The sequence below is a fragment of the Carlito syrichta genome, unplaced genomic scaffold, assembly GCF_000164805.1.
Source record: "Carlito syrichta isolate Samal-C Ts95f unplaced genomic scaffold, Tarsius_syrichta-2.0.1 Scaffold135583, whole genome shotgun sequence".
In the NCBI taxonomy this organism is placed as follows: domain Eukaryota; kingdom Metazoa; phylum Chordata; class Mammalia; order Primates; family Tarsiidae; genus Carlito; species Carlito syrichta.
In genome coordinates, this window is record NW_007079679.1 from 35,897 (window position 1) to 54,126 (window position 18,230).

Here is an 18,230-nt window from a genome sequence, read left to right on the forward strand (position 1 = left end):
GGGGGGCTCCGGCGATCCTTCCGCATCAGCCTTCCGAGTAGCCGGAATTACAGGCGCGCGCCACCACGCCCGGCTGATTTTTGATTTATTGTAGAGATGAGGTCTCGCTGCCCAGGCGGGTCTCGAACCCGCGGGCTCAGGCAATCCACTCACCTCAGCCTCCCAAGGCGCGGGATTACAGGCTGAGCCACCGAGCCTGGATAAAAAATTATTATTTTGCTAGCAATTTGATTGTATTAACTGATTTAGCTCATTTCAGAGTCATCATTAAGGTGCAAACTTGGGGACTTCCTTCTTTCCAGAAAGCATTTGATGTTTTTCAATCACTTCCGGAGTGCAGACTAAGGACTAGTCTTGCGCTTTGGGGGTGACAGTGGCTGATGCTTCCCAAACTGGGGTGTCCTGCCACTCTATCTCAGAAGGAATAGGGCCACTGGCCACAGCCCCATGGGGTGGCAGGGTCCAGGGTGGTAACAAGGACCTGTACTGAGGTTGACTTTCCTGTCCTGATTCTCAGAATGGAAGCTAAACTTCCCCCAGCTCCAGCTCTTCTTGCAAAGAGCCAAAGGTAATAAAGGTAATACAGTGATGAATTCCACAGGGGATTCTGGCAAGGTGCCAGTCATAAGAACCAGTGTCCTCTGTTGAAAGAGTGTCTCCTCCCTGAACAATGCCTCTGATACTGGAGGACAGCAAAAGGGAAGGCAGGCAAATAACCTTCTGTATCTAGACCCCAACGGCTTAAAAAAAAAAAAAAAAGCACTAGATCACGGTGGCTCACTCCTGTAATCCTAGCACTCAGGGAGGCCCAAGCGAGAGGGTTGGTTGAGCCCAGGAGTTCGAGACCAGCCTGGGCAACATAGTAAGACCTGCCTCTACAAAAACAAAAAAATTTAGCCAGGTGTGGTGGTGTGTACCTGTAGTCCCAGCTGGTCAGGAGGCTGAGGCAGAAGGATCACCTGAACCCAAGAAATCGAGACTGTGGTGAGCCACGATAGTGCCACAGCCTGGGTGACAGAGGGAGACTCTAGCTCAAAAAAAAAAGCACCAGTTACTGGGAAGGTCTTCAAGGTCTGGGGTTGCCCTTCCTGATATTGTAGTTTCTGTCTCTCGGGTCTCCCCAGGTCCCTCCTTAGTTAAGAGTGTATATGTCATCCAGGAGTCTTCCCATCAGGGTCACTTCATCCAATAGACCAGCTGCCACTGCCAGGGCCTCTCGGGTGGCATCCACACTCCCCAGGGCTCCTGGAGCTGGCCCTGGCCACAGAGGTTGGACCAGTCCTCCGTGTCATGGAACTGACAGTCTCCCGTGTCATTTAATCTAAACTTGGCCAGGGCCAGTTGTCACTAGACAGAGCAGTTTCTAAGCCCTGATTCCCACATCATTCAGATGGACTGCACACATGAGAGGACCCAACAGAGCCATCAGGGAAGTGTGTAGTCTGTCACCGCAGCCCAGACAAGAACTGCTACCATGACAAGCCCCACCCATGCCCCAGTTCAGGGGCCTGAGGGACTCCCATCAGGACTCCCGCCTGGCATGGCATTACAGCTTCTTCTCACCTGCAAAGAAGTTCTGCACACACTCGCCCTTCTGGAAACCACCATCCCTTACTCACTTTCCCTGTCCTTCCTCCAGAGGCAAAGACTCCCTCATGTTGGGGGTCACCAGAGAGTGACTATTTCAGGCTTTGTGGCTACAGGGTTGGTCTCTGTCACAGCTGCTCCACTGCCACCATATTGCGAAAGTCACCAACAGGCAACGAGCAGCTGTGTTCCAATAAAACCTCACTTGCAAACCCTGTGGTTAGTCAGCCTTGCTCTACACACGCGAATCAGGACCTGGCAAACATCTGAGAAGCGCGACAGGCATGCACAAGTCCAGTTACATCAACACTGCACACCACGGCCGTCAAGTCCTCTGGCCTGACAGTTTTTTACAGCATGTGCTGGACAAGGGATGAGATTTCTACCATGTGTACTTCAGTCCTGCTCCAGACCAACTCCTGGAAAGGCAGCCAGTGCTCTACGCTGGTCCTTGCTGCCCCTTGCTCTTGCCTGTGCCTCTTGCTCTTATCCCCGTCTGCAGGTGGAAACTTAAAGTACGATGGAGTAAATTTAAGTCTGTTGAATTTCAGGCAACTTTGGGGTGTGTTACCTCAAATGTCAGTCTTCCTTTTCCTTTTCTTTTCCTGGTGGTTCACCTTGTTTGGACATAAGGCCGCAGTGGCTGAAACCCTGCCGGAGGCTGGAGTGGTCTGAAGGCTGAGTCTGGGTTGCTGCTGGGGCTCTGCTGAGTCCCTGAACCCAGATCCGGACTCTCAGAGTCCTCAAGGGCTGGAGCACAACAGGCTGGAAGTGGCCTCCTTGGAGGGTAACCCTATTTCCTTGCACACAGTGGGGGGGCGCCTGCCTCCCCTTTGCTCGTGGCCTCTTTAGTCCCAGGCTGGGGGTGGCTGCCACCTGGACAGAGCCAGCATTCCTGTGTCCGGGGAAGCAGCGCTCACACCAGTGATCCCAGCAAGAGGATGTGGGATGCCAAACAAGGAGGCGACCGGACCGAGCTGCAGAGGAAAGAAGGACCCAGTCCCATGGGATGCGCCGTCTAGTGGGAGACAGGTCTGTCCAACCCCGAGAACACTGGCCCACAGGAATGCCACAGGAACACAGGCCGTGGGGTGCTGCCTTGGTTTTGGGAGCTGCGAGGTTAGATAAGGGTACTGGCTGAGGAGGGCGTTCCTGCCAAGGTGCAAGGTGACAGTGTGGGAACAGGCATGGGGCTTCAGAGTGGCTGGGGGGCTCTGAGCAGCAGGAGGCGACATTGGCTGAGAGAGGCCAGTGGAGGACGTGGGACTGCTGGCTCTCTGAGGACAGTGTTCATGGATGTGAGGAAGGGAGGGGAGGCCAGGCAGGCTAACCCCATGAAGGCAAGGGTCAGGCAGGCCATCCCAAGGGAACCCAAGGCCCCATCCTTGGGATCTGGCAGAACTTGCCCGCTGCCACCCCTACCCTCAACACTCAGCCTCAACTGGTTTTCCAGGGCTCGTGGGACATCAAGCCTACCTTGGACTGCAATGAGCGCCTTCCCAGTAAGGAAGCGGAGGTACCCCATCAGTCGGGTCCTGGCTCAAACGTTGTACCCCCAGAGGCTGTCCCCACCTCCCAACCCTTTGATCCTGAAGGCGTATGACTCTCTTATCCCTGTCTAGAACTGCTTACCTGGAACCATCCCTGGCTTGTCCATATTTGCTACTTAAAGTCGCGGCCCCAGCTCCAGGAACATGCCTGGCCACATAGGATCATGCTCAGGAACAGAAACGCAAGAAACCCTTCCCTAAAGGCTACTTAGTAGACCGGAGTGACCATCTTCAAGGAAGGGAAGATCCCTTTCTGCAACCAACCGCTTGAGAGAACAGAATGAGAAAAAAAGCATCCACTCACTGTAGAGAGAAAGCCTAGACCAGGCTGGATGGAGCCGCGTGGGGGAATCACAGCTTGGTCTCATTATACAGCTGAGACAGCTCATCAGTGATCAACAAGCTGAAGCTAGCAGTGTGTGTGTGTGTGTGTGTGTGTGTGTGTGTGTGTGTGTGTCTCATATACAGCTGAGACAGCTCATCAGTGATCAACAAGCTGAAGCTAGCAGTGTGTGTGTGTGTGTGTGTGTGTGTGTGTGTGTCATAACCAAGAAGGTTTATCTCTGTACACAACTGCTTTCAAAAATCTATCAGTCTAAATCATCAATGTAAATGAAAATGAATGCAAATGAAAATCAATGTAAACCATCCCAGTAACTTAAAAGAGGGAAACTATAACTCAAAAGAAGTAAAAGGGAAAAAACCTATTAAAACAATATTTCAGCAGGGCATGGTGGCTCATGCCTGTGATCCTAGTACTCTGGGAGGTGGAGGCGAGAGGACTGCCTGAGTCTAGGGGTTCGAGACCAGCCTAGGCAATTTGGCGAGACCTCATCTCTACAATAAATCCAAAAATTAGCTGGGTGGGCTGGCACGCACCTGTGGTTTCAGCTACTTGGAAGGTTGAGGCAGAAGGATCACTTGAGCCCAGCAGGTCGAGGCTGTGTTAGCTGTGAGCGTGCCACTGCACTGCAGCCTGGGCGATACAGTGAGACTCTGACTCAAAAAAAATTAATGTACTCATTAATGTACTCATTAATGATACAAACTAAGGAACAGAAAAAAGCCTTTCTTCAGCTGATAATGGTTATTTTATCTCCTCAGACCCCACAGCAAGCCTCAGGCTTCCTGGAGAAACTTTACAGGCAGTGCCTCAAGTCAGACACAGGCAAGGCAGGGAGTTCCCTCTCAGCTCAGTCCTGTAGGGGCTGGTCAAGAGGATGAGACCAGAAGTTCAGGAAGGAGATGGGCCAACGGGCAGCAAGCTAGGATGAAGAAAGCATGACTCACTCACAAGCTCAAGGGTATCCCTGCAGCTGGAGTCACCCAGGTAGTCACAGATGTAAAGGACAATTTCCCCTCCCCTCTACCGTGTCCCCAAACTGACCTCAAGGTGAAGTCTCACTAACTGACCACCCACGCAACCAAGGGCCATTTTATGTTATTGTTTCTTGAGGACAATGGTCACTGAGTTCTTCATGCTACCCAAGGAATCTTCTGGAAGATAGCCTGTTTGTGTTGAGAACTGACAGCTTTTTTCTTGGAGGCCACATCCCACAGGTTAGCTTGTTTAAGCGACATTTGAGATCAATCCTTGTCTTAAGTCATTGAACTTTCTCAGTCCCATAGAACTTTAAAAAGAATATTCCTTAGCAAACATCAGCTTCTGATATCATGACTGCCACACACTAGATATTCACCAAGCCAAGGGATTATGACACTGGGCAAATTTCCGTCATCTCTAATTAATCCTTAATTAAAATACATCACAACCAGTCACAACTGTGCTGCTACCACAGCCAAACATGCAAATTAATTTCATTTCCATACATTTACATGTTTGTTACTTAAAGTCCTGCAATTCTACAAAAAACTATTATATGAAACGACAGTTATGTTTTTAAGGCTTGTTTTCCTGTGTTATTTTCTTTGCACATGACAACAGGACAGAAGGAAGACATTGTGGTAGAAAATGCAGCCCGGTAAAATATCTGGACAAACAAGCACATCATCTCCTATGAGATTTGCAAACATTTAAGAGGCACAGCTAAGAAAAAACAGCATTTACGGATGGCTCCGGTCTACCAAACAATTTATTTCTCATCCCAAGAAATGCCCCAATTTCAACTGAACGAGTGTGAGCTGAGGAGAGGGCTAGAAGCTTCAGAAATCACTTGGCTGCAGTCAGTGCAAGGTGACCAGCCTAGCAACACACACACTAACCATGTCCTACCGATTCCCAGTACGAGAATCAAAGCGTTTGAGGCCAGTCAATGCCCCGACTACTCTAAAAGGAATTGCCCAGCCAGGCACGGTGGCTCACACCTGTAATCACTTTGGAAGGCGGAGGTAAGAGGATTGCCTGAGTCCAGGATTTCGAGACCAGCCTGGGCTACTTGGTGAAACCTCGTCTCTAGAGTAAATAAAAAAAATCAGGCCGGGGTCAGTGGCTCAGCCTGTAATCCCTGTGCTTTGGGAGGCCGAGGTAAGTGGATTGCCTGAACCCGCGGGTTCGAGACCCACCCGGGCAACTTGGTGAGACCTCATCTCTACAATAAAACAAAAATTAGCTGGGTGTGGTAGTGCGTGCCTGTAGTTCCGGCTCCTTGGAAGGCAGAAGGCGGAGGGATCGCCGGAGCCCAGTAGGTCGAGGCTGCGGTGTCCGGGAGCGGCCACTGCACTCTAGTCTGGGTGACAGAGTGAGACTCCAAAAAAAAAAAAAAAAAAAAAAAAAAAAGAAAAATCACGAGCCTGTGATTCCAGCAACTTGGAAGACTGAGGCAGAAGGATCTCTTAAGCCCAGCAGGTTGAGGCTGCAGTGGCCATGAGTGTGCCACTGCACTCCAGCCTGGGCATCAGTGAGATGGACTCAAAAACGAACAAACACACAATAAATGGAATTGCCCAAGGAACTGATGTTAATTTAGCAAGTCCTAAGTGACACGACAACTGAGCATCTTCTTTTTTTTGAGTCGGAGTCTGCCACCCAGGCTGGAGTGCAGTGGCACGCTCCTGGCCACCGCAGCCTCAACCTGCTGGGCTCAGGTGAACCTTCTGCCTCAGCCTTCCAAGTAGCTGGAACCACAGGTGTGCGTCTCCATACCTGGCTAATTTCTTGATTTACTGTAGAGGTGAGGACTTGCCATGTTATTCAGGCTTGTCTTGAACGCCTGTCTCCCAAAGTGCTGGGATTACAGCCATGAGTCACCACGCCTGCTTTTGTTGTTCCTTTTTTTGCAGAGATGGGGTCACGGTATGTTGGCTAAGCTGGTCTTCAACTCCTGGGCTCCAGTCATTTCCCATCTTGGCTTCCCAAAGTGCTGGGATTATGTCCCTTAATTTGTATATTTGTATATATGAATCCACCTTTCTAATAGAACTTTAATGATGATGGAACATTCTAGACTGGCTGGTGTGGTTGAGGAATGAACTGGTTCACTGTATTTACTTTTCAATAATTCAAATGTACACAGCCCCAGCAGTTGTGCACAGGAGCTGCACCGCGGATGACTCAGAGGTTCGATTCAAGAGTCACTCAGACACTGCAGGGTGGAAAGGATACTCAAAGCAACCTGAAAAATAGCTCTCCAGCTCTCGGGGGTCAGTCCACTCCCAGAACAGTCCTAAAGAAGTGCTGTACATGGGACTCAGCCCCAGGGTACAGCTGCTCAGAAAGGGATGTGAGAGCCAGAGAAGTTACTCTCAGGGCGCTTGCTGGGACAATGCTCTGGGTGCTTGCTGGGACAACGCTCTGTGATCACAGCAACCCCCTAAACAGGTGGCTGAACCTACAGAACAGGATTCTGCAATTGCAACAGACCTGGCAGCTGACCAGGAAGGGAAACAACTGGGTCACATACGTTTGCCAACTACTAGCGAGGGCTGTGAACAGTCAGAAGGCACAAAGCCATTCCTGGTGCTATGGATTATTGACATTTTCTCCCCTGAAAGGAGTTTTGGTGCTCCCACAGCATGGCATCCCCAGCTGGGACTAGTCCCCAAGACTTCTCAACTTCCTCGGAGACATAGTGAGACCAGAACCAATCAAAATGAGACACAGGCCAGCAAAGAGCTGAGAAGACAAAGTCAGCCCCTTTTGAGAACTGCCTGGGACAGGACAGAGGGGTGGGACTTCCAGGGGCCTCAGGACTCAGCATGCCAGGTCCAAGATCTAAAGGTTTTTCACGTGGGCTGGCACTCATGTTCGTGTGAAGGCAAAGCCTGGCCCACTGTAATGTGGAAACTGTCCCTGTGCTGGTGCCACATACCACTGCTAGAGTCCAGGCCATGTTTTGGTCCTCACTGGGAGTATCAACTGGACAAACCTCAAATCCAACACTTCTGCAACTCACCTACTCCGAGGATTTCAGCAAAGGGACGGTGGCCAGTAGCTGGTCCCCTCAGCTAAATGGAACAGCAAGGGTTTATTGTGTTCTCCTCAGAACAGCTTCTCTGGAAACCATGGAGGAGGGTGCACATGTGGGTGTCCTTGGCCTTCAGAGACCACGTGGGCAGGAATGCCCAGGCACCAGGGTGGGGTGCAGCAGAACTGACCCCAGGAGCCATGCTGCAAGACCTGCCAGTGTCCCTCCCACAGGCCATTCCTCGGGTGTGCCAGGAAGAGCATTCAGAACACCCAGTGACACCAGGAGTCCACAGAGGATCATCTCATTTCAGGTGATGTGGGTAACAAGACCCGTGTTTGAAGTCAGGCCCCCAAACAGTCAATCTTCAGAACCTCCTTGGGTGAAGCGGATGTGAGGGGGTTCAGTCACTAAGCACCAGTCACTAGGCTTAGTTCTTCACCCAACAGAGCTGTGGAGCCATGGGCTGTGTGCAGTTTTGGGACAGACCCTGAGAGCACAGCACACCTTAGGCCCTGTGCTGGCTGGGAACAATCCCTGACACAGATGACACAGGTGGCCCGTGGGGCCCCGTGAGTACAGGCCACAGGGGACAGGGAAAGCCCCTTCATGAGCGAGGACAGGGTGAGGGGGCAGCAGGCAGCTCGGTATGCCCCAGGCAGGCCCTGCTCCCTCTCAGAGCATGACACTGCTCATCTGTTTACAGCAGCAACAACACCTGCCCAAGGCCACTGGAGACCCCAGGGGATAACATCAGAAAGCTCTGAGCTGTCTGACCTGCAGCACTAGGCTCCATCAATGCTTAATGTTCTGCAGAAGTTTTGTTTTCATCCTAAAGGCCTGTACAGACTTTAGCCAGAGGGCAATGTGAGAGATGTGCGTTAAATCATGAGGCAAATGAGACATGATGATCTGCATCTGTAACCCCAGCACTTTGGGAGGCCGAGGCAGGAGGACTGCTTGAGGCCAGGAGTTTGAGATCAGCCTGAGCAACACAGCAAGACCCCCATCTCTAAAACATTTTTTTAAATTAAAAAAAAATTTTTTTAAGCAAAAAAAAGAGAAGCAGCCAGGTCTTGTCTCTCAGTATGGATGTACTGGGATCCTGGACTACTGGATGGCTCATCTGGCAGTGGCCCAGGGCACCACAGGGTACTGGATCAGGACTGCAAGCAGTTTTTTGGGGGGTTGAGACTTGGCTGTTACTGATCACAGGGTTGGGGAAAGATGGAGCGGAATTGAGATCTTGTTCACTCTCCTGCCACTGGCTGGCTTGCCCCTGAGTCTAGAAGGCTGAGATGTTCCTCATGTCAAGGCCTATGGTCCATGGGGGACTCATGGTACTCCCTGACTGCACTTCCTACTGATGTGAAAAGGCACCCAGATGCACTAAAGGTGACACTCAGGAAAAGGTGTCCCAACTTTCTCAGGCAGCGCAGGTAAACCCAGTTCACAGCAACCATGAACGGCTTATGCTTTTCAAGGCTGCCCCATTCCTGCCCCACTGCACCCCAAAACACATGTTGCGCTCAGATGTTTAAGACAGTCAGTGGAAAGAACACGTCAGTTTCTGAAGAAATGCCCAGGATGGACATATGTGACTTGTGCTCTAAGCCCTGTTGCTGCTGTGGGACTCAGCTTGGTGCAAATCAAAAGTCCTGAGCTGGGTTCAGTGGTCACATCTGTAGTTGCAGCTGTCGGGGAGGCTGAGATGGAAGGATCACTTGAGCCTGGAAGTTAGAGGCTAGCCTGGGCAACACAGTGAGTGAGACTCTGTCTCTAAAAAAATCCCAAATGTCCACAGCAAGACCCCTGCAGCCCAGGACAGGCAGGGTCACACCAGGGGGCTGAAACAGACAGATAGACACCTCAGCTGTTCCGGCAGCAGATTCTTCCCTTCTGAAACTGCTGAGTTTGAGGCCAGAAGACTCACACAGTAACATCTATAAGAAGGAGGTGGAGCTACAAAGACGTGGTCCTAGACAGAACACCCACATTCCCCAGAACTGGTTTCTCATTCAGTTCCAGCAGCCTACTGATAAGAAAAGGTCAAAACCAACAGCTTCCTGAGCCTACAGTTTATTAAAGTACTTTTTGAAACTGCCTTTTAAGATTACCAAGTTCCATATAGGGGCTGCCTCCTGGGGGCAGGCAAGGGTACAGCTCGGTGTGACTCAGTAAGCTGCGCTGACACTGGCTCATTTGATTTAGGTAAAAAGTAAAATGGATCAACATCACACAGTTCTACAGTCCTAAGGAACATGTGACTGTAGCCAGTGTGTCCGGGGGTGAACCCATACTGGCCGTGTTCCCGGTGGACAGTTTCCCTTGGCCCACAGGACTCGGGGTGGGTGCATTTAGGTGCAGGGCCATTGCCTATTTGGATCACTGTGTAGAAGCAGAAGCACCAACGGGGGTGCTGCTGGGGTTTGAGGGCAAATTTGCTTTAAACCAATTCACTGCTAGCAAGAGACTTGGGTGTCTGGTTCCCCAACAAAGCCTGTGTGCTCCCATTTCCATAACATCTGCTCTCCATAATTTAAATACATGACAGACAAGACAGGTCATCAGATATTCATACTCCTGTGAGAGGTGTCCCAGTGGGGGAGGGGATCACAGCCAGCATCTGGTGTCCGTGGAGAAAGGTGACCTGGCGCTGGGTGTTGGAGACCACTAGGTGGTGATGTGTCTGGGCTGTCAACAGCAGCAGTTTGGGAGTGGGTCAAAGAAGGGTCTGCATTACGGGGGTTGGCTTACATGGGGGTGGGGGTGAGAGGCTCATTAAATAAGCAAAAGTACTGAGGCTATCAGGGGCAGAGTTATCACTGCTGGAGAAAGGGGTTTCAAATCTGGAAAGAGAAAAACTGTGTGGGCCAGGTGCGGTGGCTCAGCCCGTAAGGGACTTTGGGAGGCTGAGGCGAGAGTACTTTGGGAGACTGAGCCTGAGCCCTGGGGTTCGAGACCAGCCTGGACAACTTGTTGAGACTTTGTCTCTACAATAAATCACAAAAATTGGCTGGGCATGATGGCATGTGTCTATAGTTCCAGCTACTTGGAAGGCTGAGGCAGAAGGATCGCCTAAGTCCAGCAGGTTGAGGTTGTGGTGGCTGTGAGTATGCCACTGCACTCCAGCCTGGGTGACAGAGTGAGACTCCAACTCAAAAAAAAAAAAATAAAAAAGAAAAACAATGTGAACCCGGTGGTGGTGAACTAGAATTAAAGATGCTGAAATGAACATATGGTTTTCAGTATATACAGATATAGGAAAAATAGATATGTGTGTGTATGTGTACACACACATATGTAACATACCCACAAGAGTCTTTTATTTTTATATTTTAAAAATGTGGAGTACAATTCAGGATTAGGTATATAAGTGGTCATCATACAGGTGAAGTTTGGGCCACCCATTGCCTGGTTTGAGATCGGGTACCCTTATTGATGTTATGTGCCCCTCCCACTTCCTCTGGCAGTTTCTAGCTACTGCCAATCCCTTTCTTTTTTTTTTATTTGAGTTGGAGTCTCACTCTGTCGCCCAGACTGGAGTGCAGTGGCCGCTCCTGGCCACCGCAGCCTCGCCTGCTGGGCTTCGGCAATCCTTCCGCCTCAGCCTACCAAGTAGCCGGAATTACAGGCATGCGCTACCATGCCCGGCTGATTTTTTGGCTTATTGTAGAGATGAGGTCTCGCTGCCCAGGTGGGTCTCGAACCCGCAGGCTCAGGCAATCCACTCACCTCAGCCTCCCAAAGGCGCAGGATTACAGGCTGAGCCACCGAACCCGGCTAATCCCTTTCTTATAGTATTATGACAATTGTTTAGGGTTCGCTTATGAGTGAGAACGTGTAATACTCAGTTCTTTGTTTCTGTGATAGAACACTGAGAATGATAGACTCTAAATCCATCCAAGTTGCTGTGAAGTCCATAATTTTGTCCTTCATTATGGCTGTGTAATATTCCATTGTGTATATGTACATTTAAAAAATCCACTCCAGTTTCAATGGCAGCATGGTTGGTGCCATGTGTTTGCTATTGTTTCTAGTACTGCAATAAACATGCATGTGCAGGTATCTTTTTTGCAGAGTGACTTAAGTTCCTCCAGATATATTCCCAGAAGGCACAAATGGTCTTTAGCTTTGTGTCCTGAGAGCTTGGGAGCAGCAATAGCCCAACAGCAATGCGCACATTTAGGCTAGGATCTACCTGGATAGTACCAGGGCTTCTCAGAGAAGCGGCTAATGCAGATGGATACAGAACAGAATATGAGCCTGGAGTAGGTCACAGTGTCAGTGAGGAAGCATGAGAGGATGATGGAGACCCCTCAGAAGGACATGAGGCCAGCCTCAAGGAGCTGCCACTAGCCAAACTGGGGACAAACTGAGCATCAAAATGAATGCCAGTATGTGATCGTGACAAAATAGGACTCTACATACAAAATACTAAGTGAATATATGGAAATTTTAGTGAGGACTGGAGTATTTACACAGACTTAGAATACCTCCCTACAGAATACTTCTTACAAAGGGAAAAGGAAGTCGGGCATGGTGGTTCACGTCTATAATCTGAGCACTTTGGGAGGCTGAGGTAAGAGGATTGCCTGAGTCCAGGGGTTCGAGACCAGACTGGGCCGCTCCCGGCCACTGCAGCCTCGACCTGCTGGGCTCCGGTGGTCCTTCTGCCTCAGCCTTCCAAGTAGCTGGAACTACAGGCACGCGCCACCATGCCTGGCTAAGTTTTTGATTTATTGTAGAGATGAGGTCTCGCCAAGTAGCCCAGGCTGCTCTCGAACCCATGGGCTCAGGCAATCCTCTCACCTCGGCTTCCCAAAGTGCTGGGATTATAGGTGTGAGCCACTGTGCCTGGCCAACACCATCTTACTGATGATCAAAGTTAGCATCACAAGTAGGGGACAGATAGCACCCATGCCACCCAACCAGACTCTGGATGAGGAGAACACAGTGTCATTTTGATGCTACCTAGCGAAAACATAATAGTGAGGAAACATCAGACAAACCCAAACGGATTTTCCAGGGGGTTGAAGTCATGAAAGTCCTTGACAGAAAAGAAGAGGACTGCCAGAGATGGGAAAAGACCAAAAGTCATGGTAACTACATGTAACAGAAGATTCTGACCTGAGTCCTTTCGCTGTGAAGGACATTAACAGAACAACTGGCAAGACTTGAATAAAGTCTGAGGATTACATGGCAGTTTCATGTCGGTGGTAATTTCCTGACTGTGAGGGTTGTCCTGTGGGTCAACAGGAGACTGACCTTGTTTGTAGGAAACACGCTGAAACATTTGGGTGTCATGGGACATCATGTCAGCAACTTACCCCTAAACGGTTCAGGAAGAAAATGTATTTGTACTATTCTTGGAACATTTCCGCAAATATATGGCTGTTTCAAAATAAAAAATTAAGTACACACAAACAGACCTATGAGAACAAGTGCAGACCAATCAAGTTACAATGGCTCTGTAAACCAAGTAAACTGTAAATTTCCAGGTTAGAAAGTAAAAAAATTAGAACAGAATTACAGCACAGTCTGGCTCTTATGAAAAAGGAAAGTGTGGTTAAGATAATAAATAGAATGTTGGCTTCTACCTGGGTTAAGGAGTGACACCAGGAAGATGCTTGATAAGCTATTTCTTTGAGATCTAAAAATTGACCTCCCATATGACCCTGCAATCCCTCTCCTGGGAATATACCCAGAGGAACTCAAATTACTCTATGAAAAAGATACCTGCACACTCATGTTTATTGCACCATTATTTGCAACAGCAAAAACATGGAACCAACCGTGCTGCCCATCAAAAGAGGACTGGATTTTAAAAATGTGGTACATATACAGATGGAATATTACACAGTCATAAAGAAGGACAAAATTATGAACTTCACGGAAACTTAGATGAACTTAGAGGCTATAATACTGAGTGATCTATTATAGAAACAAAGATCCTAAGTATCATATGTTCTCACTCATAAGCGGACCTTGAACAATTATCATAATACTATAAGTAGTAGCCGGGCTCGGTGGCTCAACCTGTAATCCCGCACCTTTGGGAGGCTGAGGTGAGTGGATTGCCTGAGCCCGTGGGTTCGAGACCCACCTGGGCAGCGAGACCTCATCTCTACAATAAATCAAAAAATCAGCCGGGCGTGGTAGCGCATGCCTGTAATTCCGGCTACTTGGAAGGCTGAGGCGGAAGGATCGCCGGAGCCCAGCAGGTCGAGGCTGCGGTGGCCGGGAGCAGCCACTGCACTCCATTCTGGGTGACAGAGCGAGACTCCAACTCAAAAAAAAAAAAAAAATACTATAAGTATTGTGATTTCATAATGCTATAACTATCATAATATTATATAAAAGTATCATAATACTAATATATAATATACATATAAGTATCATAACACTATAACTATCATCATAAGTAGTGGGGGGGTGGGACTGGCAGTAGTGGGAAACTGCCAGGGGAGGAGGGGCACACCTCATCAATAAAGGTACCTGCATAATGAACATCTGTATACCTAACTGAATTGTACCCCACATATTTAAAATAAAAATTTTTTAATTAAAAAAGATCTTTATTTGAACTAATATGGTGCCCCAAATCTGTTTTTGTCTTTGTCACAACAACAAAAAATGTCAAGCTAAAAGAATATCATGCTCACCTAATGAGATAACACCTCACACCTACTAGGATAGCTATTATCCCCAAAACAGAAAATAACAGGAGTTGGTGAGGATGTGGAGAAATTGGAGCTCTGGTGCATTGCTGGTGGGAACATAAAATGGTGCAGCTGCTGTGCGAAACAGTATGGTGTTTCCTCAAAAAAATAAAATGTAGAATTACCATACGATCCAGCAGTTCTACTTACTGGCATATACTGAGAAGAACTGAAAGCAGAGTCTTAAATATGTATTTGTACATTGTTCATAGCAGCACTATTCATATTAGCCAAAAAGTATAAACAACTCAAATGTCCATCAAAGGGTGAGTAGGTAAACAAAATGTGGGTCTATACATACCATGGAATTTAGTCAGCTTTAATAAAACTCTGACTCATACTACAGCATGGATATATCTCGAGGGCATTATGCTGAGTGAAATAAGCTAGACACAAAAGGACAAATACTGTATGTTTCCACCTATATGAGGTCCCTAGAACATCACCTACTTTCTTTTTTTTTTTTTTTTTTTGGGTAGGATTCTCACTCTGTCATGCAGGCTGGAGTGCAGCGGCATGCTCACGGCTACCGCTGGGCTCAGGTGATCCTTCCACCTCAGCCTTCCAAGTAGCTGGAACCACAGGTGCGCGCCACCACGTTCGGTTAATTTTTTGGAATCCCAGAGTGCTGGGATTACAGATTTGAGCCACTGCGCCTGGCTGACCTTTCATTTTAACGATATCTTCATCTTATTTGGTGGCGTCTCTTGTAAATTATCTTCAAATTGTTATCAACTTTGACCAAGTGATCAAGGTCAACACCAGCAGAGACAGGACATACTGAAGGTCACCCTCCAACACAATGTACTGAGATGGACATACAACCTCTCCTTGGGATTCCTGCCCAGAATGCACATTTTTTTATTTATTGTAGAGATGAGGTCTCGCCAAGTTGCTAAGGCTGGTCTCTTGAGCCCGTGGGCTCAGGCAATCCTCTTACCTCCACCTCCCAAAGTGTTGGGATTATAGGCATGAGCCACCACGCCTTGCCAGGATTGCTTTTTAAAAATTTATATATATACATAATTTTTTTTTTTTTGAGTCAGAGTCTCACTCTTACCCAGGCTGAGGTGCAGTGGCAAGCTTGAGCCCGTAGCCTCGACCTGCTGGGCTCAGGTGATCCTTCTGCCTCAGTCTTCCAAGTAGCTGGAACTACAGGCATGTGCCACCACGGCCCAGCTATTTTTTGATTTATTGTAGAGATGAGGTCTTGCCAGGTTGTCTAGGCTGGTCTTGAGCTCCTGGACTCAGGCAATCCTCTTGCCTATGCCTCCCGAAATGCTGGGATTATAGGCATAAGCCACTGCACCCAGCTATTTATATATATATTTTAATAAACAGGGTCTCACCATGATGCCCAGGCTGGTCTCAAACTCCTGGCCTCAAGCGATTCTCCCACCTCGGCCTCCCAAAGGACTGGGATTATAGATGTGAGCCACCATGCTTGGTGCCACAAAGCAAAATCGCTGTTATTGAATTTTCTAATTCTGACATCTTTCCTTGTACCACAGCACCTTTTAGGTCTTGCACCTAGACACAGCTGCTTGTTATAAACTACAAAATCAATCAATGTGACACATCAGAAACCAGGGCAGTGATAAGGTAAAAACAAAACATCTCAGTCATCCACTGGGAGAAAGAGATGTCTTGAGCAAAATGGCCCCACAAGGCACATCAGGGCCCAGCCAGGACCAGAGGGGCACACGGCTGTCCAGCCCTGGCCTCGCACAGCAAGCATCTTCTAAACAGCCTACCTGTCTTTTCCTTGATCTCACAGAGCACACTGAAGAGAGCAGGCTTCATCCGATGGCAATTCAGAGCATGCTTTCTGAAAGACAGGCGACACAGGTGTGGGTGAGAAAAGGCAGCATGTTCCCAAGAGTAAAGTTCCTCCATCCTGAGACATCAAACCAAACTGAGTCTGCTGGTTCTGACTATTGATAATCCCTCTTAGGAAGTGCAGTCCAATCACATTTCTTATGAATCCGATGTGTGCACAATTAAAATAAAGCAATGTAAAAACATCCAAAACACTTTCCATTATATGGAGAAGTTGAAGCATGCAAACAATGTAAGTGTGTGTGTGTGTGTGTGTGTGTGTGTGTGTGTGTGTGTGTGTGTGTGTGTGTGTTTTGAGACAGGGTCTTACTCTCTCCCCTAGGCTGTAGTACAATAGCACAATCACAGCTCACCACAACCCCAAATTCCTGGGCTCAAGTGATTCTCCTGCCTCAGCCTCCTGAGTAGCTGGGACTACAGGTATGCACCACCACACCCAGTTAATTTTTCTATTTTTTGTAAAGATGAGATCTCACTATGTTGCCCAGACTAGTCTTAAACTCTTGATCTCAAGTGATCCTCCCGTCTCAGCTCCCAAAATGCTGGGATTATAGGAATAAGCCACTGTGCTTGGCTAAGAATGTAAATTTAAACATTATAAATAACTCAGTAAGAACTACAAAATTTCCAGGTACAGAGATTTGAAAGCTGTGACACACTACTGCCCTATAGTGTTATACTGAGGAGCATAAGCAGAAATACCAGCCATTTTTGCCCAGTGTCATGTGAGGTTAACCTAGCACCTACTATGTGCCACACACCACTCTAGCGTCAGAGACACAGACAGTTGAGGTTCTTACTTATGTGGCAGTTAAGATGGAGGGGTTGAAGACACCAAATATACACACTAACAAGAAACCCATCAGCCATGGCAGATGCTTTGTAGTGAGTGACTAGAGTCACATGATAGAGGTAGCTAGAAAGCTTATTGAAGTTTGCATGTCTCTGAGGTGATATTCTGATCTGAGTTGAGATGGGAATGACAAGGAGAAATCAATCAAGAAGAGGGCTGAGGAGGGGTATAATTTAGGCAGGGGAAACAGTCAGTGAGTATGAGGGCCCTGTGAGAACACACCTGGCTGTTTGAGACCAGGGTGCCTAGGGTAAGGTGTGAGGGAGAGATCTATGAGAAGTTAGAAAATAGAAGTGGGATGGGCTCGGTGGCTCAGTGTAATCCCAGCACTCTGGGAGTCCACGGGTTTGAGACCAGCAGAGGCAACTTGGTGATATCTTATCTCTACAATAAATAAAAAATTAGCTGGGCATGGTAGTGCATGCCTATAGTTCCAGCTACTTGGAAGGCTGAGGCGGAAGGATCACCGGAGCCCAGCAGGTTGATGGGCTCCAACTTGGGCGACAGAGTGAGACTCCAACTCGAGGAAAAAAAAAAAAAGAAAGTAGAGGTGGACACTAAAAGCCTTTTAAGTCAGCGAGATGACTCTGGCTTTTGCTTGTCTGTGATGGGAACTGTGATCCGCAGGATAATGATCCCCAAAGACATTCACACGCTAATACTCAGAACCCCAAATACGTTGCCTTACAAATGGGAAAAGAACTCTGCAGTTGAGTTTGAGATGGAGAGACTAGCCTGGATTATCCAGGTGGGCACAGTGTCATCAAATGAGCCCTTAAAAGTGGAGAACCCTTCCCAGTTGTGGTCAGAGAAAGAGCTATAAGCCTGGGTAACACAGAGAGACCCCAACTCTACAAAAAAATTTTTTTTAGTTAGCCAAGCATGGGGGTGCCTGTAGTTCCAGCTACTCAGGAGGCCGAGGTGGGGGGACTGCTTGAGCCCAGGAATTCGAGGCTGCAGTGTGCTGTGTCTGTGCCTCTGTACTCCAGCCTGGAAGACAGAGTGAGACCCTGTCTCAAAATAAATAAAGAAAATAAAAGCAAAAATGGAAAGAATTAGACAGTTTAAGGGTCAGAGTGGTCCTGTGTGGCTGCCTTTGATCATGGAGGAAAGGACCACGAGCAAGGAATGCAGGTGAAGAAACAGACTCTCCAGAAATTTTAGAAGCCCTGCCAATATGGCCCTGCCCACACCTGGGTTTTACCCAGAAAGCAAATGTTGGGCTTCTGACCTTCAGAATTGTAAGATAAGACATTTGTGTTCTTTAAGCCATTAAGTCTGTGGTAATTTTTTTTTTTTTTTTGCATCTGAGTCT

At 48.2% G+C, this 18,230-nt stretch overlaps 1 protein-coding gene across 1 annotated transcript in view; it reads right to left on the reverse strand.

The window, feature by feature from the left end:
- The window catches only part of PBX4 (PBX homeobox 4), a 60,822-nt gene that overhangs the window by 17,205 nt on the left and 25,387 nt on the right, over positions 1–18,230 (reverse strand). Inside the window, exon 2 of the mRNA XM_008049409.2 lies at positions 15,978–16,051. Within this exon, the coding sequence (XP_008047600.2) occupies positions 15,978–16,051 (74 nt within the window). The remainder of the gene's footprint in view (positions 1–15,977; positions 16,052–18,230) is intronic.